The following is a 12614-nucleotide window of genomic DNA, read 5'->3' on the forward strand; positions in this document are numbered from 1 at the left end:
CAGTAACCGTATGGCGGCGTGAACAGTACCCGGCTGCGTGAACAGTGCCCGGCTGCGTGAACAGTACCGTAGCTTCACTATTCATTTATAACAATATGCACATATATATGTATAAGTATGCATGCAATATTTTATATTTTATTGACGTGTTAATTTTTTTTCTAATAACATAGTGTTCACAAGCTGTCATTACTTTTTTTTTTATAATCTATAAATTCACCGAAATTTTGATCCAATTACCTCTTATAAAAAATTGGAAAAGTTCGAATAAATATCATTTTCTACATTTGAATTTAAACAAAAAACATATTAAATTTGTTATGAACGCTTTTGGTTTTAGTTTTTATTTGTTATCATGTTTTGACTCAATTTTGTGAAATTTAAAAAAAAAACAAAAAATAAAGAAAAAAATAAATAATCTTTTTGTTTTTTTCACGCTTTATTCCCTTTTGTCCCCTCGACAGGTCAAATTTACGTGTCCGACCACAGAATATTTACAGCCTATTTACGTTCACACTCGGACTATATATATACATATATAATTTTTAATATAGTGAAGTATTTTTTTTCTTGGTTGAAATAGTAAAACTGTTTATATTATGTTTTCTTTTAAAATTTTATATTATATTTTTCCTTGGTTAAACCGGTTCACTACAAAATATAATGAAGATTAGATAATATAATCATATATTCATATCTTGATAAATGTACGGTTAAAAAATATTCCCATTTTTACTGCTTTTTATGCATATATACGCATATTTTTATGCTTAAACACATATATATTTCATATGTTTAAATTTGGAAATAAAAGATTAAGAGAAGTGAATTTGATTAGTTTGTGAATAAATCATTTTTATAATTAAACACATTCGATTATGTTTTTGTAGCTGTCCACCAATCAAAGTTATTATCTTCGGAAACTTGACATCGCATTCTTAAAAAAATAATGTGTTCTTAAAAGTTATTGGATTTTATAATTATTTTTAAGAGCTAATTGATTTTATAAAGGAATATACTTTGTCATTCACTTTCTTTTCCAAAATAAATTTCCTTGAAAATATTTTAATACTTTAATTATTTGGGGTCCCATTTGCAAGGAGTTTTTGGAGTCATTATTGATTAAAAAAAATGAATTATTTCCTTTTCATGGGAAGGAATCTCTACGTAGAAACGTCGAAAGACAATTCATGACGTGGCAGTACCTTTGTAGACATAATAAACTAATAATAAAGATCTTATAAATATTAAATAAATTTTTGTATTATAAAAATATTTAAAATAATATTTACTGTATGGAGGAGGAGGGCAAAAAGGGGAAGCTCGCATGTAAAGAACGTCCACGTGTGCGGCCAAAACGCGGTCTAAAGGAAAGGAAGAAGCGTTTCAAAGAAAAAGGAAGAATCTCCACGTCCACGCGTTTTGCTCGCGCGTGCATATTACGAGTTTTGATATCTATAGTTAAAATCCGTATAAATGTATCATTATTATGTTTTTCCATTTTCTAATGTTACTATAGAATACTATAATCGTGGAATGTTTGAATACATTTACTACATAAATAATTAAAATAAAAATCATTTTATGTAGTTATAATTTTGAAAGATTCTGAATCAATAAAAACAATGTTTTATATAATATTTAAAGAAATTTGTTCACATCATTCACATGAGATTTTAATTTTTTAAAAATACGAAAAAAATAAAAATGCAGTACATCATTCATAATATGTTAATAAGGTTTTAACAAAAGTAAGCCATCTAATTTTGAAATCGTAGGAATATAATAAAATAATAATTTCAACTATTGAACTCATGGGAATATAAATTTGTTTATAAAGTGAACTTTATATTCCCACCACCTTGGGTTATCAATTACCAAAAAAAAAAAAACACATTACGTGACATTATAGTAATCTAAAAAATATGTTAATTTTCGTAAATTTTAGTTTTTTATCGAAGATTTTTGAAATTCTTGAAAGGCCTTTGTTGTAGACATTTTTCTTCCCATGCATTAAAAATCATATCTCAATACAAAAAAAAGAAACAAAATTGCATAGTTATGCATTAAATTAAAACAAATTCATAAATATAAATGCGCGCGCGTGAGACAAGACATGGCGAGAGCGAGTCGACCAAGTAAACTCCTCCTCCAACCACATCACTACTCTTAACCACTACGAAATTTCCCTTCTATAATAATTTATTATTATTACATTTCCTTTTTCACAATTTATATATTTAATAAAATAAATAATCAAAGATGTATCAACCAATCAAGATTTGGAAAAAAAAAAACCCAAAAAATAGAAAGACCCCGATCAACCCAAAAGTCCAAAACCCTGTATCCCTCTCTCTCTCTCCCCCCCCCCCAAGAAAACGACCGCCAAAAAAAATCACCTCTCTATAGACTCCTTTTGATCATCAAAGCAGAATCGTCACTCCTGCTTCAGCAAAATCATTAGGGTTTTGGGGGATTTCCTAGGGGGTTTTTTGCGTGGGAAATAGATCACGAAGTCGAGGGATAAATTTTGCTTGATCGGAGGAATCTTTTTTTTTTTTTTTTTTTTTTTTTGTAATGTTGTTGTCGAATAAGATTCTCGATTTCTCTCCATGAGCACTGTCGCCTGGTTCTCTTTTGGGTTTTCAGAGAATCGGCAAATGAGAAGTTCTGGCTTTGTTCTTCTCAAGCTGGCCTTGTTCTTCTTTGGTTCGATTTCCATAGGTACGTTTCCGTTTTTGTATAATTCGATCTCTTCAGTTGGGCAGTGAGCTTGTGTTTCTGTGTCTACTGGGTCTTTTCAGAATTTGTGAAGGTGCAATCTTCTGGATTTCCATGGGGATTTAATTCGGTCTGGGGCTTGAATCTGTACTGGGTTTCTTCCAGATCCTTTTGAGATTTTTGTTTTTGTGATTCAAATTTGTGAGCTCTCTGATTGAAGGATTCTTTTGGAGGCCGGATGGATAGATTTGAATAGTTCATCCTCACTTGAATCAATCTAGAACATATATCGAACTTCGGTTTAGTGTAAAGGTTGAAATTCTTGGCTTTGTTGCGATCCCATTAGTACCAGTTCAATGTTAAACCATTAAGTTGACATCTATGGGGGTTGGTTAAGTTTAACTCTTATTTGGGTTTCTGAAAGTTCAATTCTTTCTAAAAATAGTCTTGTTGTCATGAAGATTAGTTTAATGCTTGAATCTCTTTGGAGCTTTGCTTGACGAAAATCATTGCTTCATCTCATCTCATTGCATCCGTGGTTTAGTTTGCGCTTACCCGAGAATTTCGTGTTTTCCAGAGTCTCGAGTTGTGGGGGCGTTCGTCGGAACCTACGGGATAAATTACGGGAGGATTGCAGACAACATCCCTTCCCCGGATAAAGTAGTCTTACTGTTAAAGCAAGCCAAAATCCGAAATGTCCGCATATACGACGCAGATCACAGTGTTCTCAAAGCCTTCAGCGGGTCCGGTCTTGAACTCGTGGTTGGACTTCCGAATGAGTACCTGAAAGAGATGAATTCAAATGCTGATCACGCGGTTTCTTGGGTCAAAGACAATGTCCAGTCTTTCCTTCCCGAGACCCGGATCCGTGGGATTGCAATAGGGAATGAGGTTCTTGGAGGTCCTGATTACGAGCTATGGGGAGTGTTACTAGGTGCTGCAAAAAATGTATATAACGCATTGAAAAAGCTAAACTTAGAAGATACAGTACAGATCACGACAGCTCATTCACAGGCCGTGTTCTCAAATTCATACCCGCCTTCGTCTTGCGTGTTCAGAGAGAATGTCGTTCAGTTCATGAAGCCGCTCTTGGAGTTCTTTGACCAGATTGGCTCTCCTTTCTGTTTGAATGCCTACCCGTTTTTGGCTTACACTTATAATACAAAGGACATCGATATCAATTATGCTCTCTTCCAGCCGGCCAAAGGGATATATGACCCGAAAACCGATCTGCATTATGACAACATGCTTGATGCTCAGATTGATGCGGCCTACATGGCACTTGAAGACGCTGGGTTCGAGAAAATGGAGGTTATTGTCACTGAAACCGGGTGGGCATCTAAAGGAGATTCAGATGAACCCGCAGCCACCCCGGAGAATGCGAGAACATATAACTATAACCTGAGAAAGAGGCTTGCAAAGAAGAAAGGGACACCTCTTAGACCGAAAAGGGTCTTGAAAGCATACATCTTTGCCCTCTTCAATGAATATCAGAAGCCCGGGAAGACTTCGGAGAGAAACTTTGGACTTTTTAAGGCCGACGGAACCCTATCTTACGATATCGGTTTCCACGGTCTGAAATCCGCTGCTTCAAGATCGCTACTTTCGCTATATAAGGTATGACTCGGAGTCTGTTTGCCCTCACTGCTAGCTATCGTTGATTAGGGTACGTGGTAACACGGCCCGAATAGCCGATATGTACGTATACCGTGTCTATGTATCGAAAGCCATGACGTTTTTCCGAGCTTCTAACAATACCCAGATGTCTGATAAATTCTCCACGGATGTTTATTCGAAATCTCTCCGGCGTTTATACGCAAAAAACGTTCTTGAAATCTTTACTTGTGGCTTGCCTTTTCCGTGTATTGTTGCAGGACGTTTCTACGCTGCTCGTCTCTGGCTCAGCGTTGCTCCTTTTGTTAAGACAATAACCCCCGGAATTGTATGAAGTTTCGGCTCATGGATGTTTTGCCGAATGCATTCACGAAATCAAACGGTGGCAAATTGGTATGGTAAGTGCATATTAGGTTTCTTGCATTGATCAAAGAGTACATAGAGAGCAAAGAGGAGATCTGAGTTATACACAAAACGGTTTGTAACAGTGTCGATTGTTTCGGCCAAATGGTAAGTCGCAGTTTCGATACGTCTTTTTTCTTCCAGCGATGGATCAAACCCGTTTGCTCGATATGAATACCCGTGAACGTCGTTTCATTACATTGGTAACAAAGAAGATCAGAACCCTACAAGTTAACTATAAAGAAGAAGAAATCATCTTTTAATTTCATTACAAAATGCCCTGTCTTGATAGATATTTGATCTTCGTATTCGATTTGATTCGTTTATATCACTTTACCATAACTAGAAATCTGTTTGGAAAGGTCGGGTTGATATACTCGTATTACCGCAAAAGCTATAGCTATGACGTTTAGGACAAATGTGTCGAATATGGCTTAGCAAAGCTACCCGATTTTTGCGTAAAATCGGGTACTCGGACAACGATGGGGACGAGTTTGGATTCGGTGAAATAGAATACCTTACCTTCAGGCTTCGGGTTCAGATTTAGGTTCGGATTCGTCTCTCTCAAGAGGACTTGTGACCTAAAAGAACACTCCTCAAATGTTATATGACTGGTGTTCATGGTCATATGAAACACTGTCATAATCGACTTTATCGTCTTTTCCCGTGTTTTCAGAAAACTTCCCGCAAACTATATATCGATTTACCGTCTTTTTCTTGTCTTTCTGGTAGAATCAGAAATCAGTAGGAATTTAAGGTCTCACACCCAAAGCATGAAAATTTTAAGTACCTTGAGTGAAGCTTCCATGAAGAATCTTTTGACTGTTCTCTCTGCTATGTAAGAAAACAAATGAAGAGTCTCATTGACGATCCATTAGTTGTCCTTCCTGCAAAGATCACATGAAAAGGAAGACACACAGAGAATTTAGACAGATGACAGGGACAGATGATCATCGTACACCGAGGAGAGTGGACAATAGCATTATCACTCTTGTCTCCCACATTACGCTCCAGGGGGGGTCTCGGCCTTTCTCGTCTTCTCCTGTCTGTATCATACATCCACTCGAAAACGTCGTGTCCTACAACATAAATGCAGAAAATTAAATGTCTGGTACTTGTAAAAGCATAATAAGCGTATATGGCGACGGAAATGGACAAAATCAACGTGAAAAATTATGCAGACGTCGCTCTCTCTTGTACCAAAACCCTCCTAAGTGTCGAGTTCTTGCGTAGATGGGCAGAATGAGAGCCAGATTTCTCCCTGAATGCTAATGAAAACAAAGCTAGAATTGCTTGATACAATTAAACAGACAGATTCACCGTTCAGCGAGTAAAATTTTCAGTCGGGTCACCGATCTCGGTCCCTAGAACCAATCCACAGCATTGTATGAAAATCATTTGACATTAAAAAATGGGATAGGCAGAACAAGTACAGTCATGATATGGATTACAAACCTGGCCTTCTTTACATGGTTGGCAAAACTAACCACCCTTAAAGGGTGTCTCTAAAACATTGCTTTTCGCTTTTTAATGCTTAAATCAGAATTCTGACCTTCGTGATTTGAGAACCATTGGCCCCGGTTTGATCCAAAGACACCATTCTTCTTCATCCCAGATAGAAAACATAACTCTTCTTTTCTTCTTGGGTAATGTTGACTAGACCCGCAATCTCTTTCATTGCTACACCCCACATCTTCTAGGAGGGAAGCCTTTTCCATTCTTGCGCACGGCTCGGGAGATGGACCAAGCCTCAAAGACAAATCGCAGATTACCTTAGTCCGTTTATCCAGGGTTTCCTTCAGTTTTGCTTGTTCTGTCTCTCTAGAAGTCAAAGCAGTTGTTGAACGTGAGAAAAGATCTTGAAACCCAGCCTTCTCACCCGGATACGAATCCGGTACACCAATTGGCATGCCAATGATTACGGGTCCGGCACTCGTTTGTTCAATGACACCCGACAAGTTTACTTGCTTATCTGCCCGACTATTAGCCCCGTAATAAAGGGGATAAACAGACCCCAAGGTTACTGGAGCACCAGTGTCTAGTCTAGCCAACTGGTTATGCCCCATCTGCAGTATGGATCCATGTAGAAATGGACGACCACCACAAGGAGCAATAAATTTGTTGTTTTCAGTTGCACTATTATCAGGTATATCCACAGTAATTCCTGCTTTAGCTGAATGGCTCGGTTTATTGGATTTATGGGATTGACAATCACGGTATGGCTCATTAGAAGTTGTATCTGCTGTTCTACCAGGTGCAGAAACTGGTTCTTGAATTCTCGGGGTGAGGTAAGTCCTTAGGTTACTATGCCGTTGGCTTCTTGAAGCTCTCACAGCAACGCATCCGAGATTAAGGGCAGCTGAAACACAACAAAAGCAGATCAGAATACAAAAAATAGAAAGGGAAAGAAAAAAACACTGAAGCTCGCCATGACTTGCATAGAATTACAACTTGAAAACCACTTATGGTAACTAAGAAGCATATCCTGTACTATTTAGAAACTAATTTATATTCAGAAACTCGGATGCCGGATACAGAACGAAACCAAAAGCTCGAGCCTTTAGAGCAGTACGAGGCGAAACACCTTAATTAACAACCAAGACTCTATGGACTATACATCTAATAACTTGGTTCATTCTCAATCTAGCCCCCCTTTTGTACTGAAACTAACCGATTCATGAGAATTTAACTTCCTCCCCGTTCACCTGCCATCAACACTGAAACCTACAGTGGCAAACTCAGGGAAAACATCCATACCTGCCCCATTCCAAATTCATACAATGCATTTGACCCTTAACCGAATAAGAGTAAACATTCATAAAAGCTTAAGATCCTAAAGCAAACAAAAACAATATACCTTCAACACAAGGAGGCAAAAGCTGCCCAGTTTCAGTGCTCTCATCCCTCCTAATGATCGTATCAACAGCATCATTAACCCTATTCCATAGCGTCTCAGCATTTGTATACTCTTCCTAAGCAAACCCATATCGGAAAACCAAATCAAGAAAAACGAATTTGAAAACCAAAACGCGAAAAGAATCGTTACTGGAAATCCAACATAGAAGAATCAGCGAAACCAACCTCTGAATTGGCTTTGGAGTACATGATCTCCTCGGCTTTTAAGACAACCACCGGCAATTTCTCCTGCCATTCCTTGTTCTTCCTCGTCGTCGCGCTATGAGCTTCTCTGACGAGTCTGAATCAAAAGCCGCAGAGAGAATTAAAGAACCCGCCAAACCCAGAATCTCCAGATTTTAAAAAAAAAAATTCTAAGATTTCTGTGAAATGGGCAAAAACCTGAAAATCTGACGGATGAGTGAACCTCTGATGGGTTGGTGACGATCGCTGTGCCAAGCTCGTTTCACGCATTCGTACGGTCTCGGACCAGGCCTCGGCATCTTATTGTTGCCCGTTTATCTTTCTTTTCAGCTGCTGAAACTATAAGCAATGGCAGAGGGAGGATGGAGATGAAGACGACGAAGAGGAGCTGGTGAGAGAGATTAATGCAGTTTTGTTAGAGTGAAAGAGAGGGAGTACTTCAAAAGAAGAGTGGTCTCTTTTCCTTTTATTTTATTTTTTAATTTCAGTTTATTTTATCTAAAATTAAAAAATATGATATTATAATTACCAACCTTGTTATTTAGTATCGGAATAAATCTCGATAATGTTAATTCAAAAATAAATTTGAGAATTATAATAATTGAAATTATAATTACATATTTTGCAAATTTAAAAATAAATTTATCGAACGAAAAATTTAAAAATTAATTTTCTACTATTTTAAAAGTTTTAAATTTCATTATGGGTTTTACTTTAATAATAATGTTATATTGATAGAAATGAAATTGTTTCGTCCTTTTCAATTCTTTTTATCTAAAAGAAAAGTGTACGTGAGAAAAGGTAAAAAAAGAAATGAGGTTGACAATGGAATATTTGCCAAATTTATGCCATGTAACGGAGGAATCATGTCTCTTTAGGGTTTCAAAGGGTTCAAATTTTTTTGGGGTTTAGAGATAAAATAGGATTAAGCAGAAACGTTAGGCTCATAGGCTGGACTCGGTTTTGGTATCCAAAATTTTAGGGTGGTTCGAATATTTTAGATTGAATGATCTCGGATCTACGGGGTTTGATTATCCGGATTTTGGATTTTTAAAATTTTCTTTTTAGAATATGTGTTCCTTTTGATTTCCAATGATACATGAGGATATATTCACTTAGTAATAGCCACAATCTATGGAAGGAGAGAAATGATAGATTGCATCGCAACACTTTTCGGGATGTCCGATACATCATCGGTGAGACGGACAAACTATTTCGGACGAGAATAGCCGCTCTGAGATCAAGCGCTCCTGAACTGTACCAAGGCTACCCACACGCCTAATTGACTTTTGTATCCAATACAAACCTTTATAAAAACGGCAATCCGGTGTATTGTAGGCAATAATATACACATTAAAAAAATCGATATATACAAAAAAAAATATGAAAATGGATATACAAAGATATTAGGATATCTTTCTTTACGCTCTCCCAATATGAGGCTCGTAAGCGAAACCAATCTTGAAACGGAGTAAATCAAACCGAGCTCGAGAAAATGGTTTGGTGAGGTCGGTGGGAGGGATGGCGGAGAGGTTGGTTCCGAGAGATGGGTTGGTGTCGGGGATGCTGCATTAGCCAGCAAAGATTCTCGTTGCGGGAGCACATGTGGAGCAGTGTCAGATGGCGGAGATGAATAGCCACAGACAAGGGAATATGGCAGACATCCTTGTTATCGCATCCTGGTATTTCCATGCTCTCTCAACCGATGATATATTGCGACAATGTACAAACCACATATCTTTGCGTCAATCCTATTTTTCATTCTCGCATGAAACATGTGATTATTGACTATCATTTCATCCGAGGATTGGTTCAAGATAGTACTCTACTGTGTCGCACACATCTCCTCACATGATCAACTTACCAACAATCATCAAAACCAAATCTAAATATTATATAATATCATGTAATATTACATAATTTCCTCTTAATATTACGTAATCTTCTCAAATATTCTCTATCTCTTAATATAGAGAGAACAATCCAAAATATAAAAAATAATTTCTTTGACCTTTTAACTGTAAGAATAACCTTCCTGACTATTCACTTTTTTTAAAATTGGTTAAAAATTATAAATAAAAAATAAAGAGTAAAGATGGATGATTTAACTTGAAAAATAGTTAAAAATGAGGATTTAAATTACAAAATAATCGTTCCCACATCAGAATGACAAGAAGAAATTGAATTGTTCTCCCTACTTTTCATTTTTAATCTTTTAAAAAAAATGATAACATGGATCAGGAGACATGTTCAAGAGAATCAGAAGAATTTCTCACCCTTGGGTTGGGGAAGCCAAGAGGGAGAGTGAGGAGAGGATCGTCTCCTGTGGTTAGGCCTTGGTACGCTCTCCCTAACGCCAACCCCAGTGCCCTTGCAACCGGCACTGCTACTGCATTCCCTACTTGTATGTACCTACAAAAAAAACATTCACATTTGTTACGAAGTATAATCATTTCGGACTGACTCGAATAACATTTAACTGTAGTGACAATGCATTTAAGATGATGAGTTAGTTCTAAAGGAACAAACTCACTTCTCCTTTGGAGGGCCAAAGAGCTTGTAGAAATCCGGGAAGCCTTGAAGCCTTGCGTTTTCGCGGATGGTCAAGACACGGTCTTGTTCTGGGTGTATGATCACCTGTACATATCATAACCAAACCTCAACGAAACAATATCATTCTATTATCATCCAACTTACGCCATTTCATTAACCATTGTAACGTATCGACTTAGCTTCTCATATCCAAATTAAGAGAATGCAAAGACCGAACCTGGTTGTGCGGTTCTGCTCTTGTAACAACGGTTGGCACAGTTTCATCCCACCAAAGACGACCAAACGGTCTACAAAGTAATAGTTTCATATTATCAGAAACCATACAAAGAATAAGAATGAAAGTATGTCTCTGATCCAAACTCCTTACTTCGATGATGTTCCATCGATGAAACTCATAGCATAATCAGGAACCTAATTAACACAAAAAATACAAACGTTTAGCAAAAGAATCATATAGCTAAAGATGAGAGATGCGATAGAGAAAGATATACAAGAGGAAAAACCGAGATGATTCACATTACCAGTGGTTTTCCCGAGTCGAGATAAACCCTCGGGACATTAGGATCAAATTCAACTTTCTTGTTAGGTCCAACGCGCACGCCAGTTAAGTCCCGAAAATTCGCTCCCTGATTATATCATAGGGGGAAAGATGCATTAAGTTGGTCCATCATTAGATTAGAAGCCAAGAAATTTAGTGAGGAACTAAAGAAAAATGTGGTAATGACAATGAGAAAAGAGTATATTATATACCTTCCTCTTGGGGATCTGACAGACACGTTGATAATCGTCCATGTTCAGATTTAGAGGGTGATGGTCATACAGCAAACGCTTTGTGGGCTTGGATTTCAACGATGAACCTAACATTTCTGTGGAGAGAAACTAGTGAGCTTGAACAACCTTGGACAAGAATAATCTCAAATGAGATCAGAAAACCAAATCGTGTTTTCCCGTTGTATGGGAAGATACTGTTGGTTTCAGTGACTCAAAACTAGTGAGTTAGTGAAGAAGTTAGTATGGGAAGCTGCAAAGGAAGTTGTAAAGGTGATAGTTTTGGAGAAGTTACCAACGGTTATTTGTGGGTTATTTGTCTTTAAATACATGTGTTAATATGTGTAGAAGTTTATTGCAGAGAGTTTTCTGTAATCTTTTTTTCGAGAGTAAAAGTATATTCGAATGTTTTGATTTATAAAAGTTAACAGTGGTATCAGAGTGAAAATGATCTTTTTGGGATCTGTGGAAGGGTTCGAAGAAGCGATGTTGCAGAAAATGGTTGAAGACAAAGAACGACGAGTTCGATTCAGTAAGATGTTTTTTAGTAGGCTCTGTTTTTAATACAGTCGAAATATGTTTGTTTTTGGAGAGAGAAAAAAAGATGATGAACTGGAGGAGAGTCGTTGCAACGAAGACGACGATTCTGATGTTGAAGATTGGTGTAAGTTTGTCGAGTTTATGCCTTAATAAGGTAATTTCGGAAATTGCAAACTCGAGGAGCAGTGTGCACTCAAGAAACATATTGGAGAACCCTGGGTGGGCAGCTTTGCGGGAAAAAAAATTGTTGTAGTGTTTTGTGTCGAAGTTTTAAGTTTGTGATGATTATGAGATTTTGAGTCAAGTAGTGTTGGTTTCGGTGACTCAAAACTTAAGACGTTACTGTCGGTTACTTAATATTAGTGAAGAAGTTATTATGGGAAGTTACAAAAGTTGTAATGGAGAAGTTACAAACGGTTATTTGTGGGTTATTTTTGCAGAGTTTTTTGTAATCCTCCTACGAGAGTAAAAGTATATTTGAGTGTTTCGATTTATAAGTTAACAGATACATGTCCAATGCTTTTACGAAAGGACTTACTATGTGGAAAAGGAAAAAACTCATGTTTGCCATTTGAAACCACTAAAAGAAAAATCAAATCAAGAGAATATGTGATTTCCATGATGAATTGAGTTACTAAAAAGAAGAGCAACTTACCATCTTTGCTTAGTCTGATATGCCGTTGAAATGGCGTTTCAGGTTCCTTGTCATATGGAATCTCATCTCGTTTCTCACTGTTCGCAACCTATAAACATAAAGAAAACAATAACATCAGAATGAACAAAACAAGCTTAGCCATTGCGAGTAAAGAGAAGCCACGGGAATTACTGCTGGAAGGTCAGAAATTGCATCCTTGAGTAGAAGCTTTTCTGCCAACTTTACAGTGTGGCCTTCATCATAAGCCACTGTGTTTCCCTAC

At 37.1% G+C, this 12614-nt stretch overlaps 3 protein-coding genes across 4 annotated transcripts in view; 1 reads left to right on the forward strand and 2 right to left on the reverse strand.

Annotated features, from left to right (window-relative positions):
* Positions 1 to 2343: 2343 nt before the first annotated feature.
* On the forward strand, positions 2344 to 4864 carry LOC104815271 (glucan endo-1,3-beta-glucosidase 11). The gene is made up of 3 exons (XM_010543609.1): positions 2344 to 2724; positions 3299 to 4338; positions 4596 to 4864. Exons 1-3 carry the CDS (start codon positions 2613 to 2615, stop codon positions 4650 to 4652), a joined length of 1209 nt encoding a protein of 402 aa, XP_010541911.1. The 5' UTR covers positions 2344 to 2612; the 3' UTR covers positions 4653 to 4864.
* Positions 4865 to 4882: 18 nt separating this feature from the next.
* Positions 4883 to 8260, reverse strand: LOC104815272. Of its 2 annotated transcripts, XM_010543610.2 has the most exons (6): positions 8035 to 8260; positions 7819 to 7933; positions 7595 to 7709; positions 6290 to 7096; positions 5528 to 5816; positions 4883 to 5318 (listed from the first exon to the last, which is right to left on the reverse strand). In XM_010543610.2, exons 1-5 carry the CDS (start codon positions 8133 to 8135, stop codon positions 5572 to 5574), a joined length of 1383 nt encoding a protein of 460 aa, XP_010541912.1. In that variant the 5' UTR covers positions 8136 to 8260; the 3' UTR covers positions 4883 to 5318; positions 5528 to 5571. The 2 variants fall into 2 exon arrangements, with proteins under 2 accessions (XP_010541912.1, XP_019058289.1); XM_019202744.1 differs by lacking the exons at positions 4883 to 5318; positions 5528 to 5816 and having other exon boundaries at positions 5974 to 7096.
* Positions 8261 to 9953: 1693 nt separating this feature from the next.
* The window catches only part of LOC104815273 (DNA (cytosine-5)-methyltransferase CMT3), a 7092-nt gene continuing 4431 nt past the window's right edge, over positions 9954 to 12614 (reverse strand). Inside the window, exons 14-21 of the mRNA XM_010543611.1 lie at positions 12524 to 12610; positions 12353 to 12440; positions 11140 to 11255; positions 10911 to 11015; positions 10757 to 10800; positions 10607 to 10676; positions 10370 to 10473; positions 9954 to 10248 (exon numbers count right to left, since the gene is read on the reverse strand). Of these exons, the coding sequence (XP_010541913.1) occupies positions 10074 to 10248; positions 10370 to 10473; positions 10607 to 10676; positions 10757 to 10800; positions 10911 to 11015; positions 11140 to 11255; positions 12353 to 12440; positions 12524 to 12610 (789 nt within the window). The 3' untranslated portion in view covers positions 9954 to 10073. The remainder of the gene's footprint in view (positions 10249 to 10369; positions 10474 to 10606; positions 10677 to 10756; positions 10801 to 10910; positions 11016 to 11139; positions 11256 to 12352; positions 12441 to 12523; positions 12611 to 12614) is intronic.

The sequence above is a fragment of the Tarenaya hassleriana genome, unplaced genomic scaffold, assembly GCF_000463585.1.
Source record: "Tarenaya hassleriana unplaced genomic scaffold, ASM46358v1 Cleome23, whole genome shotgun sequence".
NCBI lineage: Eukaryota > Viridiplantae > Streptophyta > Magnoliopsida > Brassicales > Cleomaceae > Tarenaya > Tarenaya hassleriana.

Bases quoted from the DNA above. Each gene is read 5' to 3' on its own strand.
- LOC104815271 (XM_010543609.1), top strand. From the start codon at position 2,613: ATGAGCACTGTCGCCTGGTTCTCTTTTGGGTTTTCAGAGAATCGGCAA. The intron at 2,725-3,298 runs GTACGTTTCCGT...CGTGTTTTCCAG, and splicing joins CTTTGGTTCGATTTCCATAG to AGTCTCGAGTTGTGGGGGCG. The intron at 4,339-4,595 runs GTATGACTCGGA...GTATTGTTGCAG, and splicing joins CGCTACTTTCGCTATATAAG to GACGTTTCTACGCTGCTCGT.
- LOC104815272 (XM_010543610.2), bottom strand. From the start codon at position 8,135: ATGCCGAGGCCTGGTCCGAGACCGTACGAATGCGTGAAACGAGCTTGG. The intron at 7,710-7,818 runs GTTGGTTTCGCT...GGGTTTGCTTAG, and splicing joins ACTCCAAAGCCAATTCAGAG to GAAGAGTATACAAATGCTGA. The intron at 5,817-6,289 runs GTCAGAATTCTG...TTTATGTTGTAG, and splicing joins ATGGTTCTCAAATCACGAAG to GACACGACGTTTTCGAGTGG.